Here is a 26,279-nt window from a genome sequence, read left to right as displayed (position 1 = left end):
ATAGCGACACAATGCAGAATAGATAGCACAAACAATCAACAGTCACCTGTATTTGTTTGCAGAAATATTATTACTAAAAAAGTTGAATTAACTGCCTGTTGTCAGTACACAGTGTTGATTAATCGATTGATTAGACTTGTTCCACTCGGACCCGATCAACGTAAATATATTTAACTCAACGTGGTGACGTGACATCGACTGAAACAGCTGTTTGGGTCAAAAATAGACATTAGACAGAAACCGGAGAATAATGTACAGCCTTGTGATAGATTTTTACCAATATAAGTAGGCCATAAAAAACATAAGCATGTAAACAAAAATAAATCAAAGACTGTATCATATTTAAAAAATTGTATTGAAGTGCCTTACTGTGTGCTAACATAAATCTATTAAAACTGTTAGGTGTAGCCCCCACCATGTTAGTTTTTACCCCACCCACGGGGTTAAACACAACATTTCACTCCCAGTACTTTTGGTCAGATTGCTAGTGAATGGTATGTCCCTGAAATGTCATTGTGATGCGTAATCATAGTCAAGGGATGCAGGTTGTTTGTATTTTTAAAATTATTAATCTACTGTGTTATTAAACACAGTGGTGCAGTGGGTACCACTGTCGCCTCACAGCAAGAATTTTTTGGGTTCGAGCTAATTACAAGATGAGATGATGTTATTGGCAGATGTAGCCGAAAGTCCAATGGGGAGAATTATTTATAGTGGTACTGGAGCATTTGTGATGATGTAATCAGCAGGAAAAAGAAGGAGTGAAAAGACAAAATAACCCAAGTTTGGGGCTTCATTGCATAGACATGTGAAGTTGTTTGTGAATTATGTCTGTTTACATGAGGTCAGAAGGTACAGAAGTTAGTGTTCTTAAGGGCTGAGAGTCTGTGGTCATTGTGCTGTATTGGTAAGGTACATGTATGGGGCATACCCCGCCAAGGCGTAATTTGGCGGATGGCATACCTGCCAGCCCAATGTCCGCAGGGCTACCAACGGCAACGGCATTTGTGTTTGTCCCATGTACCCTTTTCTTTTTGCATATTTTTTGTTTTCAAGGTTTTGCATCATTTAATAATGCCACAGAAATATACTGACAAGGATTTTGTGTTTATCACTTAGTTATTTAAGAAGAGAGTACAACAATTATTTTATTTTGTCTGGAGCAATACACTTTGATCACACACACACACACTACACACACACACACACAGACTTTTCCTTGTGGACTTAAAATGTTTGATTTAGTAATTACAATGATAAATACATTTTTATTATTTATTATTATTTATTATTAGAGACACTGATAAATAAAATGATGCGTTTTAGGATTAAACCAACAAAATTTCAGTTCAAAGGGGTATCAAATCAGGCTGAAAAGTTCAGCTAAAAGACAAAATAGTATCTCTTAAATCTGTATGTTAAATATTTTTTCCAAACCAAATTACGATATACAGGTATAATATTTCTCCGAAGTGAAAATGTAAAGACATGGTGCTTTCTTTTTATTTCCTTAGCATAAAATGAGTTCTTTCATGTAGGCGAGTGCATTTGTATTTACAGTAAGTAGAACTTGCCTTTACCTCACCGGGGTCTCGCTCCTGACACGCAGCGGGGCTGTGGTTAAGAGCAAACTCATACTTTAGCACAGAACGCTGCTGATTGGTGGGCTGCAGTCCTGCAAGCGCGTGCAGACCACCCCGCGTTGCGCGCGGAATGCTCTGCAAGGTTTGTGCAATTACACTTTCTTTAATGGTGCGTTTAAGTAAGACTTTTTTTGAGGATGTGGGGAGCATGAAAGCTGCTTACTAGAATGGGGGGAGACATATGATTCTAAGGGCGTTAGATGTAGCTGGAATTATATATATATATATATATAGCGCAAGTTGGTTTGCTGTAGTCTGTATAATTGTTTCTTTTCCCTACAGTAAAATATTCACTGTTAAATTAATACTAATCAATGGATTTTGCGCAGAGTACATTTTATTCTCACTGAACTGATACAAATCCAATAGAAATAAATAACAACTTCAATGTGCGCAGACTGCGCCAAGTCATTATTTGGTTTGTATTTGGTTCTCTTTCAGTGGCCCAGATGATACAATGAATAATGATGCCTACAAGAAATCAAATAATTTCGGAAATCAAGGCATTAACAATAAGCACCATCGTTACGCAAACATTCAATGAATAGGCTACGAGTAATTCACTGACGAGTGCAGCCTAAATAATGAAATATTACGTCAAACGATAGCCTACTTCGTGTTCATTATAGACTATCTATTACAATAGCTACATTATGTAATGTTAATGTTACATTAAATTTGACTGTAGGTTTATATACGATATAGGTCAGAAGCACATCTCACTAAAATTAAAGTCGTTTAGCTTATTTCTTGGTATTTCAGAAATGAACAACCACAGGCCGTTTTATGGAGAGGCTACCCGTGGATTTTCCCAAATTTTAAAAGTTGACAAATGAAGTTTCTCGCGATATTTAGCTGTGAAGTGTAGGCTAAAACACAAAATGAAAAAAAAATATTCGACTCTATCCTTAACAAGAAGACTGAGGCGCGCGCGCGCGCGTGTGTGTGTGTGTGTGTGTGTGAGAGAGAGAGAGAGAGAGAGAGAGAGAGAGAGAGAGAGACTCAATACATCTCGGAGGAAAATATCTCATGGGCACACGAAAAGAAAATGTCGCAAATGTTTGAGCGGATATTTGTCATTCTGGTCATCTTTCAATGTAAGTATGCAATTTTTATTTTATTATTGTTTTTTGTAAACTAATATATATATATATATATATAAAGTTTATGTGAAGTTTTCATTACTATCATATGCGATAAACGTGGCATATAATCCAACAATTCACAGGTAGCCCACTTTGATATAAAGAAGTTGTCAAAATATAAAATAAAAAAAACACCAAAAGTAGGCTTCAGATTAGCAACATGAACACATATGCGCAGGAGATGCTGCGTCTCTCTTAAAAAATAAATAAATAAATAAATAAATCATTATTTTTATCGAACCTGCACAGTCTGTCTAATCCTGTGATATGAACGATAGCCTATATCAACTATCAGGGCCACTGAAAAATGTACCTATCATTTATTCTGGCACAGTTGACACAGAATTCACACATGCTAAACTGCCAGCTAAAACTTCAAATAAGGAATGAAGTCCGTCACATTTTCATAATTTCGTAGGCTTATTATGCACACTAACACAAAATTCATTATTGTTTTTAGATACACATCAACAGCCAAGCGCTGACTTTTATGAAGAGAAGGCGACGGTGCATTTAAAATGTGAACCACCGAGCAAGGGGAATATTATTAACTGGATCCGAATACGGGAGGACAAAATTGAGTTTATAGCATCATTTACTACAACGGGCGAAGCAAAGACGAATCCCTACGCCAGTTTGTTCAGCGCTGAAAAGATCAATCAGAACATCTTAACTCTGAAAGAGTTCCAGAAGGCACGAGACAGCGGAATTTACAGTTGTGCTTCATTCAACAAAAATGCGTTGCATTTCGGGAAGTCGACTCGCATCCAGGGAAAGCAAGGTCAGTACTGTCTGTAATAGCATAATAATAATAATAATAATAATAATAATAATAATAATAATTATTATTATTATTATTATCATCATCATCAACATATTTATAATAATATGGTGACTGTGATTATTATTTTATAACAACATATTTAGTGATAACACCACTACAGCTATTACTGCTATTATCAACAACAACAACAACAACAACAAAAATAATGTTTTTAATGTCATTATTTTTATTATAACATATTAAATATAAATTATGTAAATATTTACTCATCATTTGTAATCGAACTGTCAATTTAACTAATTCAAGCAGGCATAAGGAAGAACAATCTAAGACCATGCCTACAATGAATAATAATAATAATAATAATAATAATTATTATTATTATTATTATTATGCGTTTTGTTAGTATTATTATTATTATTATTTATAGGAGTAGTAGTAGTGGCAGCAGTACAGATATTAGAATTCCATAGATATATAAGCATAAATCATAGAAATAATCACAGGATATTTCTCCTTGATCTGCCTTCAGAAGCGAGACCAACGATAAAGACTACGGCAGCAGCCACCGCCGCATTACCAAGGCCCAGAGACATCACCTGCTCCTCCGTTCCCTGCACGTGCCAGACCCCCGCGGTTACCAAGGGTACGGCTTCATTCAGCATTCATTCAGCGCGCACAATGCACTACCGCATTTATTTCCGCTGTCCTGCACTATTATATTACTACCCTGCTCACACGAAGTAATGAATGGATGGATAGATGGATGGATGGACAGATCTTTCATTTCTCCTCTTTTCATTAAGAGACAAACGCAATGATAATTATATTACCTGTTCTCAGGTGACTGGAACTGAAGAACACAAACAGACTGCATCATCAGACTATTTCATATGGCACAGTGACACACACACACACACACACACAAACGCACACACACTCGCACACACGTGTGCATGCGAACAAACACATGCACACACACACACATGCGCAACCAATGCCACACATACAGACACACACACACACACACACATGCAGGGACACACATGCACACACACACAGAGACACACATGCACACACATACAGAGACACACATACACACACACATGCAGAAACACACACACGAAAAAATATTTTGTTTTTATCCCCCACAGTGTTGCACCCCAACATAAAATGTGAGCTGATGATTTTTGCCCCTCTGGTTGGTGGTTGTGGTGTACTCATCCTCATCCTCATCATCACCATCTGTTACTGCAACCGTGAGTCCTTTACAACATTAGCCATACCCTTTTACCTTACCTTTTCACAGTCCTGTTATTTTCCTGTCAATACCCTAGCCAGTATACAATTAAAACTATAGGACGTTACCAGACCTGGGTATAAAGAATAATAATAATGTGAAATACTTTAAGACTCTGAACACTAGTAAAATGCCTTCCGATTACTGGCCATTTTAAAACAAAGTTCTATTTTCAGCAACATTTGGAGTTAAGGCGTTATTTCATTAAATCTATGTTGGTAAGAAAATTTGTGAAAATGCTAAATGATTTTTAATACTGACATTTAAATACGTTAGATATTTTAAACATGTGGACCAGGTCTGGACCTTACACAGATACATATCCTGTTTTATGGTGTAACTCTACCTTATTTGATTCTAGCGTTGCTCTATACTGTTTTCTAAAAATGAACAATTTGGCTAAAGGCGTCTACCAACATAATGATGCTGCTGAAGACATACATCAATCATCTTTTTTTCCCACCTTATTTTTCAGGAATAAGAACGAAGCGATGCCCCCACCATTATAAAAGAACGTGAGTCGTCGTCGTCATCTTTGATAATTCTGGATCCGCAGTGATAGTGTAGTGTAATTAAATTGAGACCTAAAGTTAAAGTAAAAGTTTAATTGATGCAGAAGTTAAGTGAGTGAACCTCACCACAGTGGCTATATCACCAAAAGTTTAATTATCTACCCACGCAGGCCGAGGAATCCCACACCAGTGCGCCAAGCCACGCCGGACAGATACGTCTAAACCAGAGCAGGTAGGCGTTCTACGTTCTGAAAACACACACGCTTTGAACAAGTTATTCAAATCAATATACAGCCCTGTGTTTAGTAGGCGACTCTTATATATGAGCTCAAGAGCGTTGTGTGGTTTTGATACACTGCAGTTGAAATATCAAAACAGAAATTTCATATTTTTCCCCAGTTGACACAAATATGAAATGTAGCACGACGGAATTTAAAGTGAGAATATTAAGGGCACAGACTCAGTAGTAGTAGGCTAGTAGTTTTAGAAGTAGGCTACGATAGTAGCAACAATAGATTTCTATTACATATTTCTATTTTCTTTTCTATTTTTTGGCAGTGCTGATGATCGAGCTTCTTGGAAACAGAAGGCCCACCTAAAGCGGCTCGTCACTGATACTGCCCACGACTCCGCTGTATGCGCAGACAGCCACTGGCATCCAGAGCGGATGCAGCGCAGATGATTGTCAACGGCAAACGAATAATAGTGTTCCCCTAATTCCATCAATATTAAAAAAAAAATTATTATAGGCTAGCCTACACAACGGAAGTTTTGAACTGATGCCGGTGAATACAAAATGTAAAAATTAACTTACCGGGAGAAATGTACGTGTAAGCTGCACTAATTTAACCATTGATCAGTCTTCAATCATTAATCAGTCATTTGCAGTGTAGTAGGCTACTTGTTCATATTTGCTAGCCTTTTGCTTTCCTTTGCATCATCAATAGCCTTTCAGTTAAAACCAGTAAAAACTAGGCATAACATATTTGTCAGAATTTACCGATACCACCAAATCTTTTTTTACACATGCATACATTTTTAAACCGTTAATCTTAGATAGTTCCTATGCCAATCATACGGCTCGATATTTAGGTTAGGCTACACTGTGCGGGTTTGTAGGCTGCTTCAACATCTTTTAAAAATATAAGTTGATCAAAATTTATCATGTGACCCTGAACATTCTGTATACTGTATAATAGCTACAATGATTTATGTGGAATTTATTTTCATGCGGTCAATAAAAGGAAAATGACTAATCGCCATAGTCTGGAAGAACCGCTGCAAAAAATTTCTAACCGCCTATCGAGTCAGTGTTTTCAAATTTTTATTAAATGTAAATATTTAATACATTTTCAAATATGACATTGCATTTTCGTAGCCTACATGCCGAAAGCATGGAACGTACAATCACAGGAGATTTGCACTTCGTGCCGCGTTTCATTTGACTCATGTGACTGTCGATCGAAAGAGTTTATATGAGTTTCTTCATAATTATCTCGCGACCCACAGTGGGCCGACTCACAGTTCGGGAAACAGCAGGGTAGTGGCCTATAGACAGTATTTTGGTAGCTATTTACTTGAAAGCTCTGCTTCTCCCTTGTGGTTAAAACCGGAATTGCAAAAGTTTAGTGACAGCATAACACCCATTACAATTAACAAAAGACGCAGCAAAACTATATTCCTTTTATTCTTGTAGTCTTTTTATACAACACTTCTGTCTTGTAACTAAGACCGAGATAAAAGAACCAGAGGCACAACAAAACAAGGATTAAATATATCTAAAATGTTTTACAAAACGCAACGAGGCACTTTCTGTTAAATCACTTTTCCCGCGCGACAGTACAGAGGTCTTGAGTTCTAGAGAATTACCTTGGGGTGTAGTTAATTTAGAAAGAGACGTCAAAACACATAGATTGATTAATTGATTCATTAATTGATTGACTGACTGAATTAATCTTGTAATTTAATTGTTACATTACTGCAGTACTGTAGCCTTCATTTTAAATGGGCTACTTTCATTTTGTGCTTTGCTTATCGATGAATTTCAAACATAACATTTAAAATCATAGCATAGAAAAGCTCTGACAACCATGGACAAGCGAGTAACATGTCATTTCTGTAATAGATACACACACAGACCCACTCCCTCTACGTTTATTAATATTTCCTTAACATTTTTTTGCTTGGCATTCCATAAAATAAATGGTAAACAGTAGCTCCTTGTAGAAAAATAAAAATGGTGTATGACATTCCTCTGCTTTTGCTGTAATCCATTAAATAATACCATGTACACACATTCACCTTTAAAGTTCTAGAAGTCTGAGCATGTAGCCTAATATTTAGCCCCTCTAATGGAAACCCAGCTGGGTCATGTTTTTTTTTAAATTTAAATTTATTATACTTGTTATTTTCATTAAGATGTTCCTCTCAACAAATACTATCATATATTCTCAAAAACATTACCAGTAGGTTGGAAATTTGCAGAAAAAAAACAACTCATTTTCATAACCATGGCACAACATCTCTTCTTGGGATAGAACGAACATTAACGAAAGACCCATAACCGTCATGTAGCCATGGCAATAAGCAGGTGTATGACCAAACTCCATATTTGAATGCTTTCTATAAAACTGATATATAATATTGCTTAGTGGACAGCTCTCTCTAATATGATAGTATGTAGGCAATGTAACAACACTTACAGGCGAGTTACACCTTCACCCAAACTCAAAATCGCACGTGTACACTAAGGGGTTGTCCCGATTCTCTTAAGTGCACTTAGAAATGAAGACATGCATCGAAAACCCAATCAGCAAACCCTTTCATATATTATGCGAAAGAATGAAAAGAAATGAAAATTATTAGCATGATTCAAAAAGGTACTAAATCAGATAAATGACAAGATAAACTAAACGCATGTATTACCTGTACACATGGTGCTGTACACTAGTGTCTTTATGTGCATAGTAGAGGACAACCGTCGAGTGTGTTTCAGGGAGTCGTGCTTCATCGATCTGAACGGCTTTCATCTGAATTTCTTTCCCTTTGCCCAATATAAATCAACAACCGATCACATACGAAGATCGGTGAATTCTGTACAGAATTTCGCCACCTGGACCAGGACACCCTAAAACACCTGACAGTTTCTTCTCTTCGTGATTCCAGACTGAAAAAACAGTCTCAATCTCTACGAGTAAACTTGTTACCTTCACCCCCACCGCCGCAATGTCGCGCGGCCAGCTTCCGCACAACGTTAGTGCAACGCTTCTGAAACGCGACAGAAACGTCAAAAGAGCGATGTGCGGACAGATCAAAGGACATTCGTCTGGTCGCTGGCGACGGCTCCCACCCTTTTCCCGCACAGGCTAAGGACAAGTAAGTTTTCAGATGGACATTACACACATAATTCCCCACAGGACCCATGAAAAGAAAGTCAAATTGCTCGCGCAAAAACTGCAGAAGCCTTGGAGGGGGGAGGGGGGAGGGGGGGGGACAAAAAAAAAAAAAAACCCGAAGCCATCCGTCATGCACAAAATCAAGCAGGAAAATGCGTGTCTCGTAGAGCGTGAGTGTGTTTTTTGTCTTTATCTTCTATATGTTTCACTCTTCAAAAATAAAAAAGAACAGTTTTTTTCAGAGGAGTTCGCCATAGTGACCTCTGCTCTCCATCCAGGTGGTAGGGAAGGTATTTGGCACTTGAAACCTGCATGGGGGAGAAAAAAAAAACACGTTGTAAAATGCAGACTGTTTCCTACAACAATCATACAATTACACATATCAGTGAGAGTAGCTGACACCATAAATCCCCTTATTATTTTAGAATGTTAATTGATATCTATGCAAGATTGATGTACTGGAACATATCGGACCTGAAAGGAAAATTATAGGAAAAGTTCCAGGAAAAATGAGGACTTCCTTAAAATCTTCATAAATGTTAATTCAGTTTGCACTTGAGATATAATACCAGGATATGAAAAGGAACTGAACATCACCCGCTGCCACAGTGGTCCCGGTGTTTAAATGAGCTGGTCCAGGCTCTCACCTTACCTTACAGATCTAGCTTTTACTGCTCTTCTTGGCTGGGGAGGTGGACACCACGTCGGACCCCAGCTGCCCAGACAGCTCGTCAATGGCCGACGTGTCCGCCACCGCCTGCTTCTGCAAACGGAGGGTTGAGCGGATTTCAGTGGGTAAACTCCATGCGGAAGGGGCTCCCAATCCTGCTCCTGGAGATCTACTGTCCTGTTAGGCTTTCACTCCAACCCCTAACGAAGCACACCCTCATTCAACAGCTAGGGATCTTTGTTGAGCTGCTAATTAGTAGAATGAGGTGTCCCAAATTGTGGTTGAAATGAAAAGCTACAGGATAGTAGATCTCCAGGAACAGTGTTGGGAACCATCCACTGCTATACGGTGGTGTGACTTACCTTCTGAGAAGCAATGATACATGTGTCTCTATTAAGAGATAAATTCAGATCTGGAGGTGTGTGTGTGTGGGTATGTACAGTATGTGTGTGTACGTGTGTGTGTGTGTGCATGCGCGCTGGTTTTTGGTTCAAACCAATTATTCCAGCTTAATTATCTATACAACTGTATATACACCACGGCTGGTTCACCCCTATAGTATACCACATTAAAACATTTCCACGTAGAGCACGTGCAGCATGCAGCTGTAACACTACCGAAAGTCGCAGATCTTAGAAATGACTAGATCGACTAGATCTAAATAATTAAAGAGAGCACGTTAAACTGAAATCCCAAAATAGACCAACTCAAGTTCAGCATCCCGATGTAATCCTTGGCTTTGTGACGCAGGTTAGGCATTGGTACGAAGGTTAGACGCTGGTTTATGTCTAGTCCATGCTCATGCTGAACACAAATCAAAACACAAGTGCTTAAGATGATATTTAGTGTTGTTAGTCTATCAGACTTAGTAGAGGTGGACTTTATCACTGCTGGACATATATACTTGGCATGCCATTTAACGTGCCAGGTCTTACCTTTGATCTAGACTTTGATTTCCCACTCTTGGCCTGCAATGATGATATATCCACCGCTCTGTCAGATTTCCCATAATGCACTTTCACAGCATTGACAAGTCCCAACCTGCACCACAAGTGCACTACAGGGCTATATTACCCCATGTTAATATTCACACGAAGCCATTAGCACCGTTAAATTTGAAAGAGTATGGCATATGGCTGTCATCCGCATGCAGACGAGCACGGCGCTTCAGCTACTCCGAATACGTACCATAGCCGTGTTTTTTCCCACCGTTCAGTTCTATTTTGGGAAATCCCGGTTACATTTTCCTTTAAAAGGAGAGCGGACAGTTCTTCCCTCCTTTTCAATGAAAAGTCGAGGGGTTCAGTCAGAGAAAGGATTAGTACAGAAAACGCCCTGGCGGGTGCTCGAACCCCAAGCTACGCGGGGGGCGGCGGGGGGACTTGTATAGGAGCGTTGAGCCAGTGTGTTGGCCGCCATACAGATGGTGCCCCATGTCTCGACGTGCGTCGCATTCCCTGGAGGCAGGTCGGATCTCAACGGTGTGGTACTCTCAGCCTAACGGCGTAGTCACGTCGCAAAAGGCCGCCAACCATACTCAGCAGCGATGCGTTAGCCCAGCCTTCTCATGCCTAGCGACAAGCTGAGCACGTGCATGTTTGCGTCTACGAAGTCAACCCGACCTCAGACCACAGGTCTCCCTTGCTCCAAAGGACTATATACCAGATACAACAGTAAACGGCAACGGCAGGGAAAGGCAGTGTTTAAGTTTTGGCAGCCGCTCATCGTCCCGTATTTCAGACGTTTGAGGGAGTATTGCTTCTCACGTTACTAGTTTAACATTACTAGCCTGGCGAGGAACACTTAACCATGTGTCAATCACAGAACTTCTGACACATGTACACTTGCCAGCCCACTTACACATCTAATATTGCTAAAACAGTTGAGCGAATGTGGCAAAGCACCATGCTGAAGGATTCAAACCCACAACCTTGAAATACAGGGTGCCACGCACTAAACATTTGTTACGTCCCTCCGCCTCAGGTGGGGGCGCTGGCCGTTTGGACACATGCGTTTGTCTCGTTACAGGTAATTGAGAGCACCTGTGGCGGTGCCCTTTTAAGAAGCCTGGAGTCGGCTTCTCAAAGATGGGGGGCTTTCTCTCCTCACCTCTCGACCACGGCCGGGTCTTGATTTTATCTTATGTTTTGCAGCTACTTTGGTTTCTCATATGTGTAGTAAATTAAAGTTATTGGTTAGTTTTGGGAAACCTTGGTTTTGGCTTTGTTGTGTTTGCGGGTGCTTGAGAGCAACCGTAACAACACTACATTGCAGAACTACTTCGGAAGAAACCAACTTATCTGAGAGGGGAGGATGTGTTGAAGGACAGTTCCAAAATGAAGCAGGGGTTGAAGAAACTCTGATTCTTATTTTATCAGAGTCCTGGGTACCTTATTGACTAGATAATCTTGTGCCTTAATGACTAGATTACCTTGTGTCTTAATGACTAGGAGACCTTGTGCCTTGATGACTGGGTGATCTTGTGCCTTAATGACTGTGTGACCTTGTGCCTTGATGACTGGATGAACTTATGCCTGAATGACTAGAATGAACTTGTGCCTTAATAAATGGACCTTGTGTCTGAATGACTGGGTGAACTTGTGTTTTAAAGACTGAGGGAACTTGTGTCTGGATGACTGGGTGAACTTGTGCCTAAATGACTGACTGTTGCAATGCCTTGACCTCCCCCCACCCCCTTGTATCCCATCCTACCTTGGGTTTGTCCCCCACAGGACTCTGTTTGGGTTTGTCCCCCACAGGACTTTGTTTGGGTTTTTCCCCAACAGGACTCTGCTTGGGTCTGAACCCTGGGGTGTCCGGCAGCAGGGTGCTCGACAAGGCATCCAGGACAGGGCCCTGTACAACAAAAAATCCAACCAGTCAGTGCAAAAGAAATGAATCGCTCAATAAATAAACCAATACATTAATGAAGCTGTGACTCAATTTATCATTCCATGAAACAACCATAATCAGCAAACAGTAAATAAATCAACAGTAAATAAATTATTAATCCATCCATGAATAACTCTCTCATTGAATCAACCAACTAATGAATCCAACAAACTCAACCAGTCAACAACTCAACAAATCAATCAATCAATATATTAAATAATCACTCAGGCAATTCCCAGAACAAATGATTAAAAACCAATGCATCGATTACTCAACCAACTGTACAATCAATTAATCTAATAACTGCTCAATCATTAAGTCAAACCAATCAACCTCTTTATTCAATTTACCACTTTAACACATATAACCAAGTCTCTATTCAATGTTTTTTATGGATTTACACTTACACTATATGACCAAAAGTATCTTGACACCCCTTGGTCTGGGGCTATTTTTCATGGTTTGGGTGAGGCCCCAAAGTTCCCCAACATCTTGGGAAAGGCCCTTTCCTGTTTCAGCATGAAAATGCCCCTGGGCACACAGTGAGGTCCATATAGAAATGGTTTGGTTGAGAACGGTGTGGAAGGACTTGACTGGCCTGCACAGAGCCCTGACCAACACCTTTGGGATCAACGGCAAAGCCAACAACTGCGAGCCAGGCCTAATCGCTCAATCAGTGCCCAACCTCACTAATGCTCTTCTGACTGAATGCAGCAATGCTCTAACATCTAGCATAAAGCCTTCCCAGAAGAGTGGAGGTTGTTATAGCAGCAAAGCATGGACCAGCTCCACATTAATGCCCATCATTTTGGAAGAGATGTCAGGTGTCCCCATACTTTTCGCCATGTAGTGTATACCAAACATTCCTCATTAAGGTTCTTTCCTGCTTGTCAGGTATTTTTTAAAATGTTATGATAAAAAGAGCTTCAGACGCTTTTAAGGTTGTAAATAAGAAGAGCTGCAGTTTGCAGGCACAGAACCTTCTCGCCGGGCATAGTCTCTGCAGGGCAGGCAGCCGACTGCGTCTTTGGAGCAGCTGACGCAGCCACAGCAGCCGGAGCAGCCGGTGTTGAGAAGTCACCAGACAGAAGATCAAGGGCCGCATCATCGTCAATGGACTTCTGCAGGGACAAGGAGAGGAGCAACTGAGGCCCATGTCCAAACGTGGAAGAGTAGACACAAAGGAAAGTGAGAAATATTCCATTTAACTCCCTGAATGGTCAATAAAAGTTATTTTTATGTCAAACCTTCTTGGGTCTAACGTCTGCCTTGGCCTTGGCCTTCTCCTTCTCCATTTCCTGAAAACAAAAACAAAGCCACATTAATGCTTGCAACCTTTCTGATTAAACTGGGACATTAAAAAAACTGAGCTAAAAAGATGCAAGTGAGACAACGGCAACAAATTCGTATTCATATTCTATTGATTCAGCATATGTATTATTCATGCAGGCTATATATGTATTCAATTGCACTGGTGCCATCGAGTGTACCACTTCATTCATTTATTGTCCAAGTACTCTGGGACTAATACGCAACCAGATGCACACTTAGTGCGACCGATTCTTTTAGATGTATTACTCATGTATATACAGCAAGTGGTAAATCAATTGCAGTGGAGCCATGGTCTGTACCACGTCATTAATTTATTAAGTACTCGGGGGGGGGGGGGGGGGGGAGTAAGATAACCCCTCGTGTTTCTCAGTACCTTGCGCTCCTTCTCCGTGAGCTGAAATTCGGGTGGGAGGGTGTCGTCTCTCTCGCCCATCTTTATGACTTTCTCTTCCACTACTTTCTTCTCCTGAAATGGATAGAACAGCACACACGATGAGGGAGAGGGTCAGTAACCCTGGGTTAGAGGTTGGTTCCTTGAATGGGCGCAGATGGCATTGGAAAGCTCTGTCCACATTTTATTGATATTATTATTGTTATAATAACAGTGACAATAACAACAACAATAATTATTATTATTATAGCCCTGATGCAAAAGCACAATACAAAGAGCATTTGCCAAACAATGGGGAAAATGGATTCATAATATTATTGATTAAACAGATTCATTATTTGTGTGTGTGTGGCTCAAATCAGAGGGACACCTTGACAACATCTTTGACAGGGACGGGGGCAGGTGCTGGAGCAGGGGCGATGTCCTTCAGGGTGTCTGAAAGGGCATCCATAGCATCTGAAGCATCTGACAACTGGAGACAAATTCAAAATCAACATGTACACATTAAAGAGTGCCCAGTGATGCTATTCTGGCTCTTAATTCTTACACCAACACAGGCACGCACAAACACACACACTCTCTCACGCACGCACACAGGCACGCACAAACACACACACTCTCTCACGCACGCACGCACACATGCATGCACACGTAGATATGTATATGCAGACCATAAATCTGTATGCGCATGCACATTATTGTGATGCATATTGGGATATTCAAATCAAATCCAATTGAATTTGTATGGAGTTTACAGAACACTGTCACAAAGACACTTTACATAGTAACAGAATGACAAAAAAGGGGCAAAAACCAGATTGATCAGGTTATAGCTGAGGGTAATAAACTAGCTGGAAAATACTTGGAACAATCTCCTGGAACGGTACATAGACCCATCGCCATGGAGATTCTGGTTAGGGTGTCCGCACCTGAGGAGCGCCTTGGACAGCGGAGGCGGCTGTGGGGGTGACGACATCATCCACCAGTGCGTCCAGGGAAAAGTCAGAGTCAGGCTGAGAGACAGGCTGAGAGAGAGAGGACGGTGAGGCTCAAATTTGGTGACATAGCAGCACAGAGACCCTTGAAGAATGTTACCCAATAACATTCATACAATTCCAACCATCCAGCTCTTAATTTTAAGGAAAACAATTTTGTAAAAATTCCAGACGCCTGGAATGTACAAAGAACACATCAGGGAGTTCAAATGAATATAAAAAATGTTATTATATTAAAGTGAGAGAAGATTACTGACAGCACTGAACTGCTGAAGGGTTTTATTTGAATACATGCATGACCTGGTCAGACCTGAGCCAAGACCTTATACCGAGGGGGGGGGCTCTTACCTTCTTGACGGGTTTTACGGGGGGCATCTTAACCCCCGGAGGAGAAGCATAGCATGTGGATACCTTTCCAGAGGGGGGGGCAACATGATCTACTGTACCCTTAGAGGGCTGAAGGGTAGATGGGGTAGAATGAAGGACAGAGAGGTCAAGAGAAGTAGAATGGGGTAGAGAGGAGCAGAGTGGGGTAGAGAGGGGTAGAGTGGGGTAGAGAGGGGTAGAATGTTCATTAAATAGCTGTTAATTTAAATGAAGTTGCATATTCTTAATATACACTGTTAATTACTGTAAGAACATAGTTAGGTTTGACACTATTTGGATTTCATTTAATGGGCTATTTCATGACGTGAGTAGAATAACCTACATCAGAATACAATCAATATGAAATTTAATGAGCTATTTCTGTTTATGAACAGATAAGTGAAAATCTATTTGGGTACTGGGTCTCTGCAGCAAAGGGGTGCTTATACCTGTTTGGGGGCCTTTGTGGAGGGGGGTAGTGGGGCCTGCACAGTGGGGGCGACTGCAGGGGCATCAAAACCTCCAGCCAGGATGTCCAGAGCTTCCCCTGCATCCAGAGAGGGCTGAGGGGGGAGGGGACAGGAGACAGTAATGCAAAGTAAATATTAAACCTGGATGGTGTGCGTTGTCAAGGCAACCCAGTGATGGGATATTACATTTTAGAGATTTTGACCACAGACAAAATTGTGACCCCTGTGTTTTGCCTGTGATGATGTGTCATCATTTTGGTCTTTCACAGGCGTGTGTGTAAAGAGGGAGGGTGTAAGGGAGTGTCTGTCAGTCTGTAAGTGTTTTTACCTCAATTTTGGGAGGGGGCAGATGTTTCCGGTCCTCCTCTTTGAACCTGTAGTCTGGAGGAAGGGTGTCCTCCCTCTCTCCAACTCTCACGGCCTCCTCCGACGTCAACTTATCCACCTGTGATGCACACGCACACGCGCACACGTGCATACACACACACACACACGCACGCACGTACGTACACACAGACACACGTACGCACACATGAACACACACGCGCGCACACACACACACACACACACACACACACAAACAGATATTCAGCCATTTTGTGCAGACCTGGGTAAAATGGAGTCAAGTTCTTGCCAAGACTCAAACCACAGACATTCAATTTAATACAGATGTTCGGCTCCGGGTTCTTAACACGGTGTTTAAAAATGTTCAGTGAACGCATCGACTTTCTTGATCCTGCTTGATTCATGAAAGACAAAGACAAAACCCTCATTACTATGCCAACCGAGATCTCCCAGACACAGAAATCGAGAGGACAGTTGTGAGTTTAAGGTAATATTCCTTCATATTTAAAAAGCAGGAAGGTCATTTGGTTCTCAAAATGGTTGTTACGAACCCACAGGTCTGATGCTTGACCTTGACAATGTCTAGCAGTGAACACTAATGGTGAGCAACTATATATGGTTTCGACTGGAAAACAATGCAATCTTACATGCAAGGTTTCCACTGATAAAAATAATCTCTTTAAAGATTTACAGAAAGAAACAAATGACATCCTAACCAATCCTGGACATTCAACAGAAAAGCAGTCTCTCCTTCACAGGGTGGAAGCAGTGGATCAGTCACCCTGATGCACTAGGCTGTGTCAGTACCTTGACCATGTCCTCGGGGCGGATTTTGGGGGGCTCCGGTACGGGTTCGGCGTCTGGCAGCAGGTCCCCTAGAGCACTCAGAGCGTCCAGAGACATGGACTGACCACGGGGTCACGGCAGGAGGGGGGAGATGTGAGACCCAGAAACACAAAGGCCCTTTTCTTCACAGACACAATAAATACAGGACTGACCCAGAACACACTGCGCAAAGGCAGTTCTACAGCCAACATTCAGTTCTTTTAAATTAAATTTCTACATGAAATTCAAGAAGTATAGTTCAAATAAACATGATTTTTTTTCTCTCTTCATGATTTTCACACATCACCAATTAAGTCAAATCAGGAAATTAACTGAAAAATCGTATTCTATAATGAATTTTTCAATTAAAGAATTGAGTTTTATGAGCCGAATTGACTTACCCCAAAAGGAACAGACACAAATTAAGAGCATTACTACTACTGATGGTGAAACTTTCGATAAAAGAGTGAGTGATGAGTTATTATATAGCGGTACACACCTCATCCGTATTAGCTGCTGTGGGCGCTGCGGGGGCGGGGCCAGCAGCCACAGTGGGAGGGGCTTTCTACATTCAGGAAGAGAGAACCGAGGCAGTAGAGAGGATGAGGACTTTGACACAGCAGAGCTGGTGAATTTTCTGTCTGTGCAGAACCACAACATAATTCAGCGGAAGCAGTATTCTGGTTTGCATGAGAGTCAAAGGCATTTTGTCCAACCAAATCACAAGTGAGCTATTTTGCACAAAAATTTAAGAAAAAACAAATTTTGAAGTAGTTGATTAATAATGCCTACATGATCAACAATATATTATAATGAAAATGCAAACATTACAATAAGTCAATTTTGTGAAAAGCCATTTTGAATGACATTATCCCTGCTCTAAGTGATTTTTTCCTTTCCTTGTATATGAAGTTGGTGTACATCTGTTTTGGAAGTTACTTTGCTGGCTTGAATAACATGATGAATACGTTCATGCTGACAAAACTTCTTGCAAAATTAAGAAACAGATAAATAACTAACTAGCAAATTGTCTTTCAAGCTAGCTCTGAAGATGTTTGTTTTGCTGGAAAATTAATGTAAATACTGCTATATTGACACAATTTAATCACACAATGGGTCTGTATAGTGAAGTTAGGCTCATACCCTTCTGGGGGGGGGAGCGGCTGGGTATACAATGAAGGTTAGGGTGGGGCTTGTACCTTCTGGGGGGGGGGGGGGAGGGGGGCTGGGTGTACAGTGAAGGTTAGGGTGGGGCTCCTACCTTATTTTGGGACTGGGTAGGTGGGGGCACTGGGGCCTGGACAGCAGAGGCTTTTGTGGGGCGGGGCACAAAATCCACGTCGTCCACTTTAGGCTGAGGAGTGTGTGTGTGTGTGTGTGTGTGTGTGTGTGTGCGAGAGAGAGAGAGAGAGAGAGAGAGAGTGAGGATAACATGGCTACAATTTCAAGCAGCACTTGATTTTAAGGAAGACAGAGACCTTTGAAGAATTCCCTTACTGAATCCTTCCAGTAACATTCATACAATTCCAACCAGCTTTTAATTTTAGGGTGGGGCTTGTAGCTTCTGGGGGGGGAGGGCGCTGGGTATACAATGATGGTTAGGGTGTGGCTTGTACCTTCTGGGGGGGCTGGGTGTACAGTGAAGGTTAGGGTGGGGCTCGTACCTTCTGGGGGGGGGGGGGGGGGGGCTGGGTGTACAGTGATGGTTCGGGTGGGGCTCCTACCTTATTTTGGGACTGGGTAGGTGGGGGCACTGGGGCCTGGACAGCAGAGGCTTTTGTGGGGCGGGGCACAAAATCCACGTCGTCCACTTTAGGCTGAGGAGTGTGTGTGTGTGTGTGTGTGTGTGCGAGAGAGAGAGAGAGAGAGAGAGAGAGAGTGAGGATAACATGGCTACAATTTCAAGCAGCACTTGATTTTAAGGAAGACAGAGACCCTTGAAGAATTTCCTTACTGAATCCTTCCAGTAACATTCATACAATACCAACCAGCTTTTAATTTTAAGGAAAACAATTTTGTAAAAATTCCAGAAGCCTGGAATGTACAAAGAACACATCAGAGAGTTCTAATTAATACATTCTTTATTATATTAAAGTGTGAAAGCACTGAACTGCAGAAGGGTTTTATTTGAATACATAATTGACCTGGCCAGACCCAAGCCATACTTGACCTGGTCAGATTCTTACCTTCTTGACGGGTTCTACGGGGGGCATCTTAACTCCCGGAGGAGCAGCATGACATGTGGATACCTTTCCAGAGGGGGGGGCAACATGATCTACTGTACCCTTAGAGGGCTGAAGGGTAGATGGGGTAGAATGAAGGACAGAGAGGTCAAGAGAAGTAGAATGGGGTAGAGAGGAGCAGAGTGGGGTAGAGAGGGGTAGAATGTTCATTAAATAGCTGTTAATTTAAATGAAGTTGCATATTCTTAATATACACTGTTAATTACTGTAAGAACATAGTTAGGTTTGACACTATTTGGATTTCATTTAATGGGCTATTTCATGACGTGAGTAGAATAGCCTACATCAGAATACAATCAATATGAAATTTAATGAGCTATTTCTGCTTATGAACAGATAAGTGAAAATCTATTTGGGGTGCTGGGTCTCTGCAGCAAAGGGGTGCTTATACCTGTTTGGGGGCCTTTGTGGAGGGGGGTAATGGGGCCTGCACAGTGGGGGCGACTGCAGGGGCATCAAAACCTCCAGCCAGGATGTCCAGAGCTTCCCCTGCATCCAGAGAGGGCTGAGGGGGGAGGCGACAGGGGACAGTGATGCAAAGTACATTTAAAAAAAACATTAAACCTGGATGGTGTGCGTTGTCAAGGCAACCCAGTGATGGGATATTACATTTTAGAGATTTTGACCACAGACAAAATTGTGACCCCTGTGTTTTGCCTGTGACCCATAATTTTGGTCTTTCACAGGCGTGTGTGTAAAGAGGGAGGGTGTAAGGGAGTGTCTGTCAGTCTGTAAGTGTTTTTACCTCAATTTTGGGAGGGGGCAGATGTTTCCGGTCCTCCTCTTTGAACCTGTAGTCTGGAGGAAGGGTGTCCTCCCTCTCTCCAACTCTCACGGCCTCCTCCGACTTCAACTCATCCACCTGTGATGCACACGCGCACGCACACACGCACATTGAAGCATTGTGCAGACCAGGTTTGAATACATATTCTGAAACGTGCATAATGGACAGCTAGGCGGACTGATTTTGCTGATGCACTGTGTCAGTACCTTGACCATGTCCTCGGGGCGGATTTTGGGGGGCTCCGGTACGGGTTCGGCGTCTGGCAGCAGGTCCCCTAGAGCACTCAGAGCGTCCAGAGACATGGACTGACCACGGGGTCACGGCAGAAGGGGGGAGATGTGAGACCCAGAAACACAAAGGCCCTTTTCTTCACAGTCCTAGTAAATACAGGACTGACCCAGAATACAATGTGCCAAAGGCACTGTGGAGTATTTATGTCTGCCCCTCACAAATCAGTCAGTTTCCTGTACATCTGTATCGCTTTGGACCCCCAGTTTAAAAGGCAAATGCACTGGTACGTATTCTTCAAATAGAAAAAAAAGTTTAAGAGTGTAATTTTTTTTACTCTACATTCTATAGATACTCCGTATTCTTGCATCATAACAGTTGATCTGCATTCGTGCTCCCGCCAGACCTGGGTTATTTTATTTACTTTATGTTATTTAATTAGTTAAACTTCCATAACCCTTTAACGCCCCAGAAACACCCCATTTTAATTACTGACAAAATTCAAAAGAACCATGGTTTTCACCATTACTCAGGCCAATTTCGCTTCGCGTGATTGTATGTTTTTGGTTAGCAACATGCTTTGTTGAAAAAATACTCAGGAACCTGCAGGTGCAGTTTAACCAACATCTAACGAATTAAAGCATTTCAAGTATGTGTCTGAGCCAGGCCTGGTTTCTTCCTATTCGGCCAAAACACAACTCCAAGGCTCCAAGTGTTGATAATTGACGTCATATCTCCAAAGAGGACTGCAATTGGTTGTTGGGGCAGTGAACTGTGACATCACAGTAGCAAACTCACCCCATCCGTTGCAGGCTTCTTGTTAGCAGGGGCTTTGGGGGACTCCACAGCCCCCTTCAGAGAGAAGTCCTCACAACCCTGGGGAAAAACAAATTTGGGGTGGGGGTGGGAGGGAGTGAATGGGGATTACAATGGGTCAGTTCACCTTCAGTTCCTGAGAACCCTAATAACCACGTGGTAATGTCTGTCACCTCTAAACTATTCGGAGATTATGCCAAAATCCACCCAAACACATTTACAAATATTTTTTAAAATTATAGCAAGCGTATATAAAGGGCCTGGAAGAACAGCGTTAGACATAGGACATAGAAACCTGATACTGGCATTCACTGAAACTTTCATTCATTCAACTGAATTCATTTAGCGCTCAATGTTTTTTAAGAAGTACCTTCTCTAACTTGGCTTTCTTGTCAGCAGGTGGCGCTGCTGACTTCAATGGTCCTGCTGATGAAGCACTTGCAGTGACCTTTTCCTCTACTTTCTGGAGAAGGGAAAAGAGAATGGATTAAGGACAGAGAGAGAGAGAAAGGGGGGGAGAAAGAGCAAGGGGGTAGGGAGAGAGAAAAAGAGAGAGAGAGATAGTGTATATATAAAGGGAGAGAGAGAGATAACACAGCAGTAGAGGGGCCCTTAGAGAATCCCCATAGTGAATCCTTCCAGTAACATTCCTGCAATTTCAAGCAGCACATATAAGCAGAAGCACTGGATCTTTTCGGGGGGCAGTACCCAAACCTCTCCAACCTCCTCTACCCCTCTACCCACCCCAGTCCCCCTGCGACAGCCTTACAGGAGCAGGCGAACCTATGGAACTGCCGATCAGCAGCTCGAGAGGCCAGCTTCATCTCGTCCTACTCCTCCCTCCAGTTTCTTTCTGCCACTGAAACAAGCAGCATAGCCCAGACAGCCCAAGAGGTCGTCTCCTCAGACTTCGTCTCTGGCAAGTAAGGTCAATATGGTCTGCTTGCTTCCTCTTCCTGGCCATGTTCTCTTCTCTCTCTCTTTCGGCCTTGTGTATCACTTAATTTGAATTCCGTGCTGGGGCTGTTGCTACCCCCACCAACCGGTTTAATATGGCTCTCTACTGTCCACCAGGCCCTGCTGGCTGACTTTCATGAAGAGCTAGAGATCCTGCTTAGCTCATTGATTCAGCTGGGAGACTTCAACATTCGTCTGGAGAGCTCCCAGTCAGCTGGCTTCTTCCCTCTGCTCCACTCCATTGACCTCGCCATGCTGCAGTCAGTCTCTATCCACAGAGAATGAAACCAGCTGGGGCCTGGCCATCAAGAGAAACTGCTCTGCACCCAGTCTGACATTCAAGCCCCATCCAGACGCGTCATTACCACCTTGTCTCCTTTTTCTCCTCATCACTTCCCACTCAACCCCTCTCTCCTCTTCCTCATTTCTAATCCGCCTCGACTTCTCTGAAGCATTCGAAAGAGGTTGACCACCACCTCTTCCCTGAATATGTTGGGGATCTGGTTTGCCTCCTTTCTCCCCACTCACTACTTCCAGGTTGTATGTGAATGTGTGTGTGTGTGTGTTCAGTCCATGGTCCTCTTTCTCTACTGTCTATACTAAGTCTCTTGGTTCTGTCATATCCTCCCATGGCCTGTCTTATCATTTGTCATGACAAACAACTGTTTCTTTCCTCTCCCCCCTACCTCATACAATTCATGTTGGTACGCATCTCAGCTTGTCTACCAGACATCTCAAGCTAGATGACAAGCCATTGCCTAAAGCTGCACTTGGCTAAAACTGAGATGATCTTCTTCCAAGTACAGCTAAGTCCTTTTCCCCTGCTTGAGCTTTCCCTCACCCTGTATTGTACCACAGTGTCACCCTCTTCATCTGCTAGGCGTCTGTGAGTGGTACTGGACAACAAGCTGTCCCTCTCTGAGAAAATCATGGCCGTTTGTTGGGTGATCAGATTCTTTTCGCGCAATATCCAGAGAATCCTCACCACCTAACTCAAGCCAGGTTTTAGTCCAGACACTAGTCAGCTCTTCTCTGGACTACTGCAACTCTCCTTGCTGGCCTCCTTGCCACCAACATCAGACATCTGCAGCTCCTCCAGAATGCTGCTGCTCCTCTGACCTACAACCTCCTCAGGCTCAGTCGTGTCACTCCCCTTCTCATCTCCCTCCACTGGCGACCTAAATGAACTCACATCAAATTCAAGAACCTTGGTGCTGGCCGATCAGGCAGGTAAAGGGACAGCTCCGTTTTATCTTCAAATGGTCAGACCCTACATACTAACCAGACCTCTGCATTCTGCTACCTCTGGACATCTCCCCCTCCTCTTCCCCAAACCCCACTCATGTGTCTGAACTTCAAGGTCTCCTTGTCTGTTCTGGCCCCCCGGTGGTGGTATGAGCTTCCCACTGCAGACAGGACAGCAGAAACACTGCCCATCGTCCAACACAGACTGTAGACTCACCTCTTCAGAATCCACCATGGCTCCCCTGACCCTCTTTAGATATCCTTTGTTTGTTTCTTTCTCTCTTTGGATTTCCTTTTGGAATAATGTTACAGGTACAGCTAAGTAAAGATAGGTCCTCTGTCTCGTGGCGCTTTCCTTCGTATCAATACAATTTGTTGCTAGGTTAGCATTAAACTTATTGATCTCTAAAAGGGCATCCAGTACCTTCTTGGTGATACAGAATTTTTGTATTCCTGAGACTAACACTGATGTTCTTCACTCCAGTACATCATCCTGAATAAGAGCATCTGTTAAGTGTTCGTATTGTAGTGGTAGCAGACATTGTTGAGTGCAAGGCTGTTACTAAACAAAGATAAGCTAGTGCTGTCAGGCATGCTGTATTGTGGATTGAGTCCCTGTCTGTTTTTCTCCTGCTGTTTACCTTCTGTGTGGAGGGTGGAGGCGGGGCGAAGTTGGAGAACCCAGAGGACAGGGCGTCAATCGCGGACACGTCCTCCACTTTCTACACACGCAAGGCGGAGGAGGAGAAAACGATGTGGTAAGAAACGAGAAGTAAAGCAGCCACAGACTCCTGCATGGTGCGGCAGAGCTACTGCATACCTTAACATACAGACTCATGACTCTGTTAAAAGTTAAACTCACACTACTGGTTTAAGAGGGGCATTAAATGCTCAAAGTACATCCCAGAGCTGGCTAATGGTATAACAGCAGATTCCATTTTGCTGTGACCGCACTGATTTGACGCAGTACTTTATTTACTATACTGTTGACAGGAAGTGATGTAGGGAGGTTCTTGTTCTCTGGTGACTTACCGGCTCCTTCTTCTGGGTGCTGGGAGGCGGAGAGCTCTCAAACCCGAGAGAGAGAGAGTCCAGAGCCTCGTCCGTGCTCAAGGGTTTCTGGGAAATGAAAACGTTGAGTTAGCACACACGTACACAAACAGTGTTTTTAACCTTTTCCACCTCAGAAAGACTTCCTCAGATTGTTGTCCTGAGTTTCGCCCTCAATCTCACATTTTTTCTGTCTACACCTTAATTTAACTTTAATTACCTGTACATCTTTTTCCTCTCACGGGAGTTTGATATTGGTGGTATATGAACTGCGATTCCACACTCTAATTTTTTAAGGTTTTAATGTGTCATTCCATTCTTTAACTTCAGGCTGCTTTTCGACACAGAATCCACTTTTTTGTGCCAAATTACAAGCCTAAATACTGTGCTTGTTCGTCCAGTAAAAGTACATTTCACAAAACTTCCACAAGGGGGCGTCTGTGTTCATCATTCAGTGATGGGAGCCGCAGGAAAGAAAACACTTTGGGATGTGCGAGCAAGCATAAGCGGTCAATCAAACCCACAGCCACGCTCACCCTCAGCGCCATTAAACTAAACAGAAAATCACACCAATGGTTTTTTAAGATGTTGCTCTTAAAGACATTGCTAACACACAACAGACAGTTACATAATACACACGGGAATTTAAAAATGCACCACATGAACACACTGCGTTCAAATTAAATTGTTGTAATTAAAGTACACATGTGAACAAAAGTATAATTGAAGAACTTCTGACTCATTTCAAGTCTGATTTTTTTTTGGCTTTGTTACTTTGTTTTCTTTGTGCTTTTTGATTTAACTCCAAATAGCACAAAAAAGGAGGCAGATGCAATTATGCCACATGAGGATTCAAACCTGCAACCCTCTGGCTTCAATCCCAGCTGATCATCAATTACTCTAGTGCAGCTGCCCACTCATTTAATGCACAGCAGGGACTGCAAACAGGACAACCTGTGAGTGCCGGTTTGTCCTGATGGGAAAAGGCAGGTTTGATTCCTGGGTACACTGCCCTTGAGCAAGGTACTTAACCTTACTTAACCTGCAGTATAACAGCATAACTATGTCAAAGTTGCATTGTGTTAGTCACCCTGGATAAGAGAATCTGATAAATGCCTGTAATCTCATAGATGCACAAAACCTGTGGCAGTTCATTAGGCCAAACCAACAAAGATAGCACTGCCATGTCTGAGATTCAACTCAGACGTCTTCTGAAAGGTAATCTCGGATTTTATTAATTCCTTGCTTTGTATCAGACAGTCTTGAACTATCTGATACAAAAGTATGATACAAACTGAATCTTGTCCTCAGTTTACTTCTTGGGCCTTGTCTGGAGTTCATGCAAGTACAGCATGTGCAGCTAGCAATGCTACATTTGCCTGAAGTGGTTAGAGTAAACACCCCCCCATTGCGGATTTGTTTCAGTGAGGACTTCAGCTATGGGGGCAGCCTTACCGTGGGCTTGACTTCCGGTAGGTCTGCAGGGATATTCTTACCCTTAAAAAGACAAAAAAAAAGGAAATTGAAAAAGTCAGTTGGGTGAGGAAACTCTAAAGGCGTCTCGAATCTATCGGTATCGGTCACATGCGTGTCCGTCATTCAGAATTAGAGGGTTGTGCAAATTGCAGGAGGAGAACTGGAGCTCTATTACACTGGAGCCATAAGCGTGGTAATGAATACTTCCACGCTGCTTACAGTCCCAGGCTATTCGAGGACAGCAGTGCGTCAGCAGTGTGGCTGTGAGTTAGAAGAAGAGAAAGTGGAGAGAGGAAGAGGAAGTAGAGAGGGCAAGAAGATGAAGAGGAAGTGGAGGTGGTAAGAAGAGGAAGTGGAAAGGGTTATAACAGGAAGAGGAAGTGGAGAGGGTTAGAGGAGGAAGTGGAGAGGGTAA

At 42.5% G+C, this 26,279-nt stretch overlaps 2 protein-coding genes across 34 annotated transcripts in view; one reads left to right on the top strand and one right to left on the bottom strand.

Annotated features, from left to right (window-relative positions):
* Window positions 1-2,620: 2,620 nt before the first annotated feature.
* Window positions 2,621-6,644, top strand: cd8a (CD8a molecule). The gene is made up of 7 exons (XM_035392372.1): window positions 2,621-2,740; window positions 3,249-3,569; window positions 4,105-4,218; window positions 4,727-4,831; window positions 5,348-5,387; window positions 5,555-5,616; window positions 5,943-6,644. The coding sequence occupies exons 1-6, from the start codon at window positions 2,692-2,694 to the stop codon at window positions 5,604-5,606; spliced, it is 681 nt and encodes a 226-aa protein (XP_035248263.1). The 5' UTR covers window positions 2,621-2,691; the 3' UTR covers window positions 5,607-5,616; window positions 5,943-6,644.
* A 409-nt stretch (window positions 6,645-7,053) lies between these two features.
* Window positions 7,054-26,279, bottom strand: part of cast (calpastatin) — a 71,740-nt gene continuing 52,514 nt past the window's right edge. For 27 of the 33 annotated variants that reach the window (XM_035392341.1, XM_035392335.1, XM_035392350.1 and 24 more), the window contains 26 exons: window positions 25,844-25,885; window positions 24,371-24,457; window positions 23,980-24,060; window positions 23,556-23,630; window positions 21,507-21,599; window positions 21,119-21,196; window positions 20,299-20,397; window positions 20,054-20,170; window positions 19,700-19,813; window positions 19,252-19,359; window positions 18,790-18,882; window positions 18,327-18,419; window positions 17,565-17,630; window positions 17,048-17,146; window positions 16,224-16,340; window positions 15,875-15,988; window positions 15,408-15,515; window positions 14,994-15,089; window positions 14,435-14,536; window positions 14,047-14,139; window positions 13,589-13,639; window positions 13,322-13,462; window positions 12,162-12,305; window positions 10,385-10,417; window positions 9,432-9,542; window positions 7,054-9,087 (listed from right to left, as the gene is read on the bottom strand). In XM_035392341.1, coding sequence (XP_035248232.1) covers window positions 9,441-9,542; window positions 10,385-10,417; window positions 12,162-12,305; window positions 13,322-13,462; window positions 13,589-13,639; window positions 14,047-14,139; window positions 14,435-14,536; window positions 14,994-15,089; window positions 15,408-15,515; window positions 15,875-15,988; window positions 16,224-16,340; window positions 17,048-17,146; window positions 17,565-17,630; window positions 18,327-18,419; window positions 18,790-18,882; window positions 19,252-19,359; window positions 19,700-19,813; window positions 20,054-20,170; window positions 20,299-20,397; window positions 21,119-21,196; window positions 21,507-21,599; window positions 23,556-23,630; window positions 23,980-24,060; window positions 24,371-24,457; window positions 25,844-25,885 — 2,346 coding nt within the window. In that variant the 3' untranslated portion in view covers window positions 7,054-9,087; window positions 9,432-9,440. The remainder of the gene's footprint in view (window positions 9,088-9,431; window positions 9,543-10,384; window positions 10,418-12,161; window positions 12,306-13,321; window positions 13,463-13,588; window positions 13,640-14,046; window positions 14,140-14,434; window positions 14,537-14,993; window positions 15,090-15,407; window positions 15,516-15,874; window positions 15,989-16,223; window positions 16,341-17,047; window positions 17,147-17,564; window positions 17,631-18,326; window positions 18,420-18,789; window positions 18,883-19,251; window positions 19,360-19,699; window positions 19,814-20,053; window positions 20,171-20,298; window positions 20,398-21,118; window positions 21,197-21,506; window positions 21,600-23,555; window positions 23,631-23,979; window positions 24,061-24,370; window positions 24,458-25,843; window positions 25,886-26,279) is intronic. The other 6 variants (XM_035392336.1, XM_035392342.1, XM_035392338.1 and 3 more) reach the window with 6 other exon arrangements.

The sequence above is a fragment of the Anguilla anguilla genome, chromosome 14 (genome assembly GCF_013347855.1).
Source record: "Anguilla anguilla isolate fAngAng1 chromosome 14, fAngAng1.pri, whole genome shotgun sequence".
In the NCBI taxonomy this organism is placed as follows: Eukaryota; Metazoa; Chordata; class Actinopteri; order Anguilliformes; family Anguillidae; genus Anguilla; species Anguilla anguilla.
Note: the sequence above shows the minus strand (reverse complement) of the source record. Positions and strands in the feature narration are given on the sequence as shown.

Coding starts and splice junctions, on each gene's coding strand:
- cd8a (XM_035392372.1), top strand. CDS start 2,692: ATGTCGCAAATGTTTGAGCGGATATTTGTCATTCTGGTCATCTTTCAA. Junction 2,741..3,248: donor CATTCTGGTCATCTTTCAAT/GTAAGTATGCAA, acceptor TATTGTTTTTAG/ATACACATCAACAGCCAAGC. Junction 5,388..5,554: donor CCCCACCATTATAAAAGAAC/GTGAGTCGTCGT, acceptor CTACCCACGCAG/GCCGAGGAATCCCACACCAG.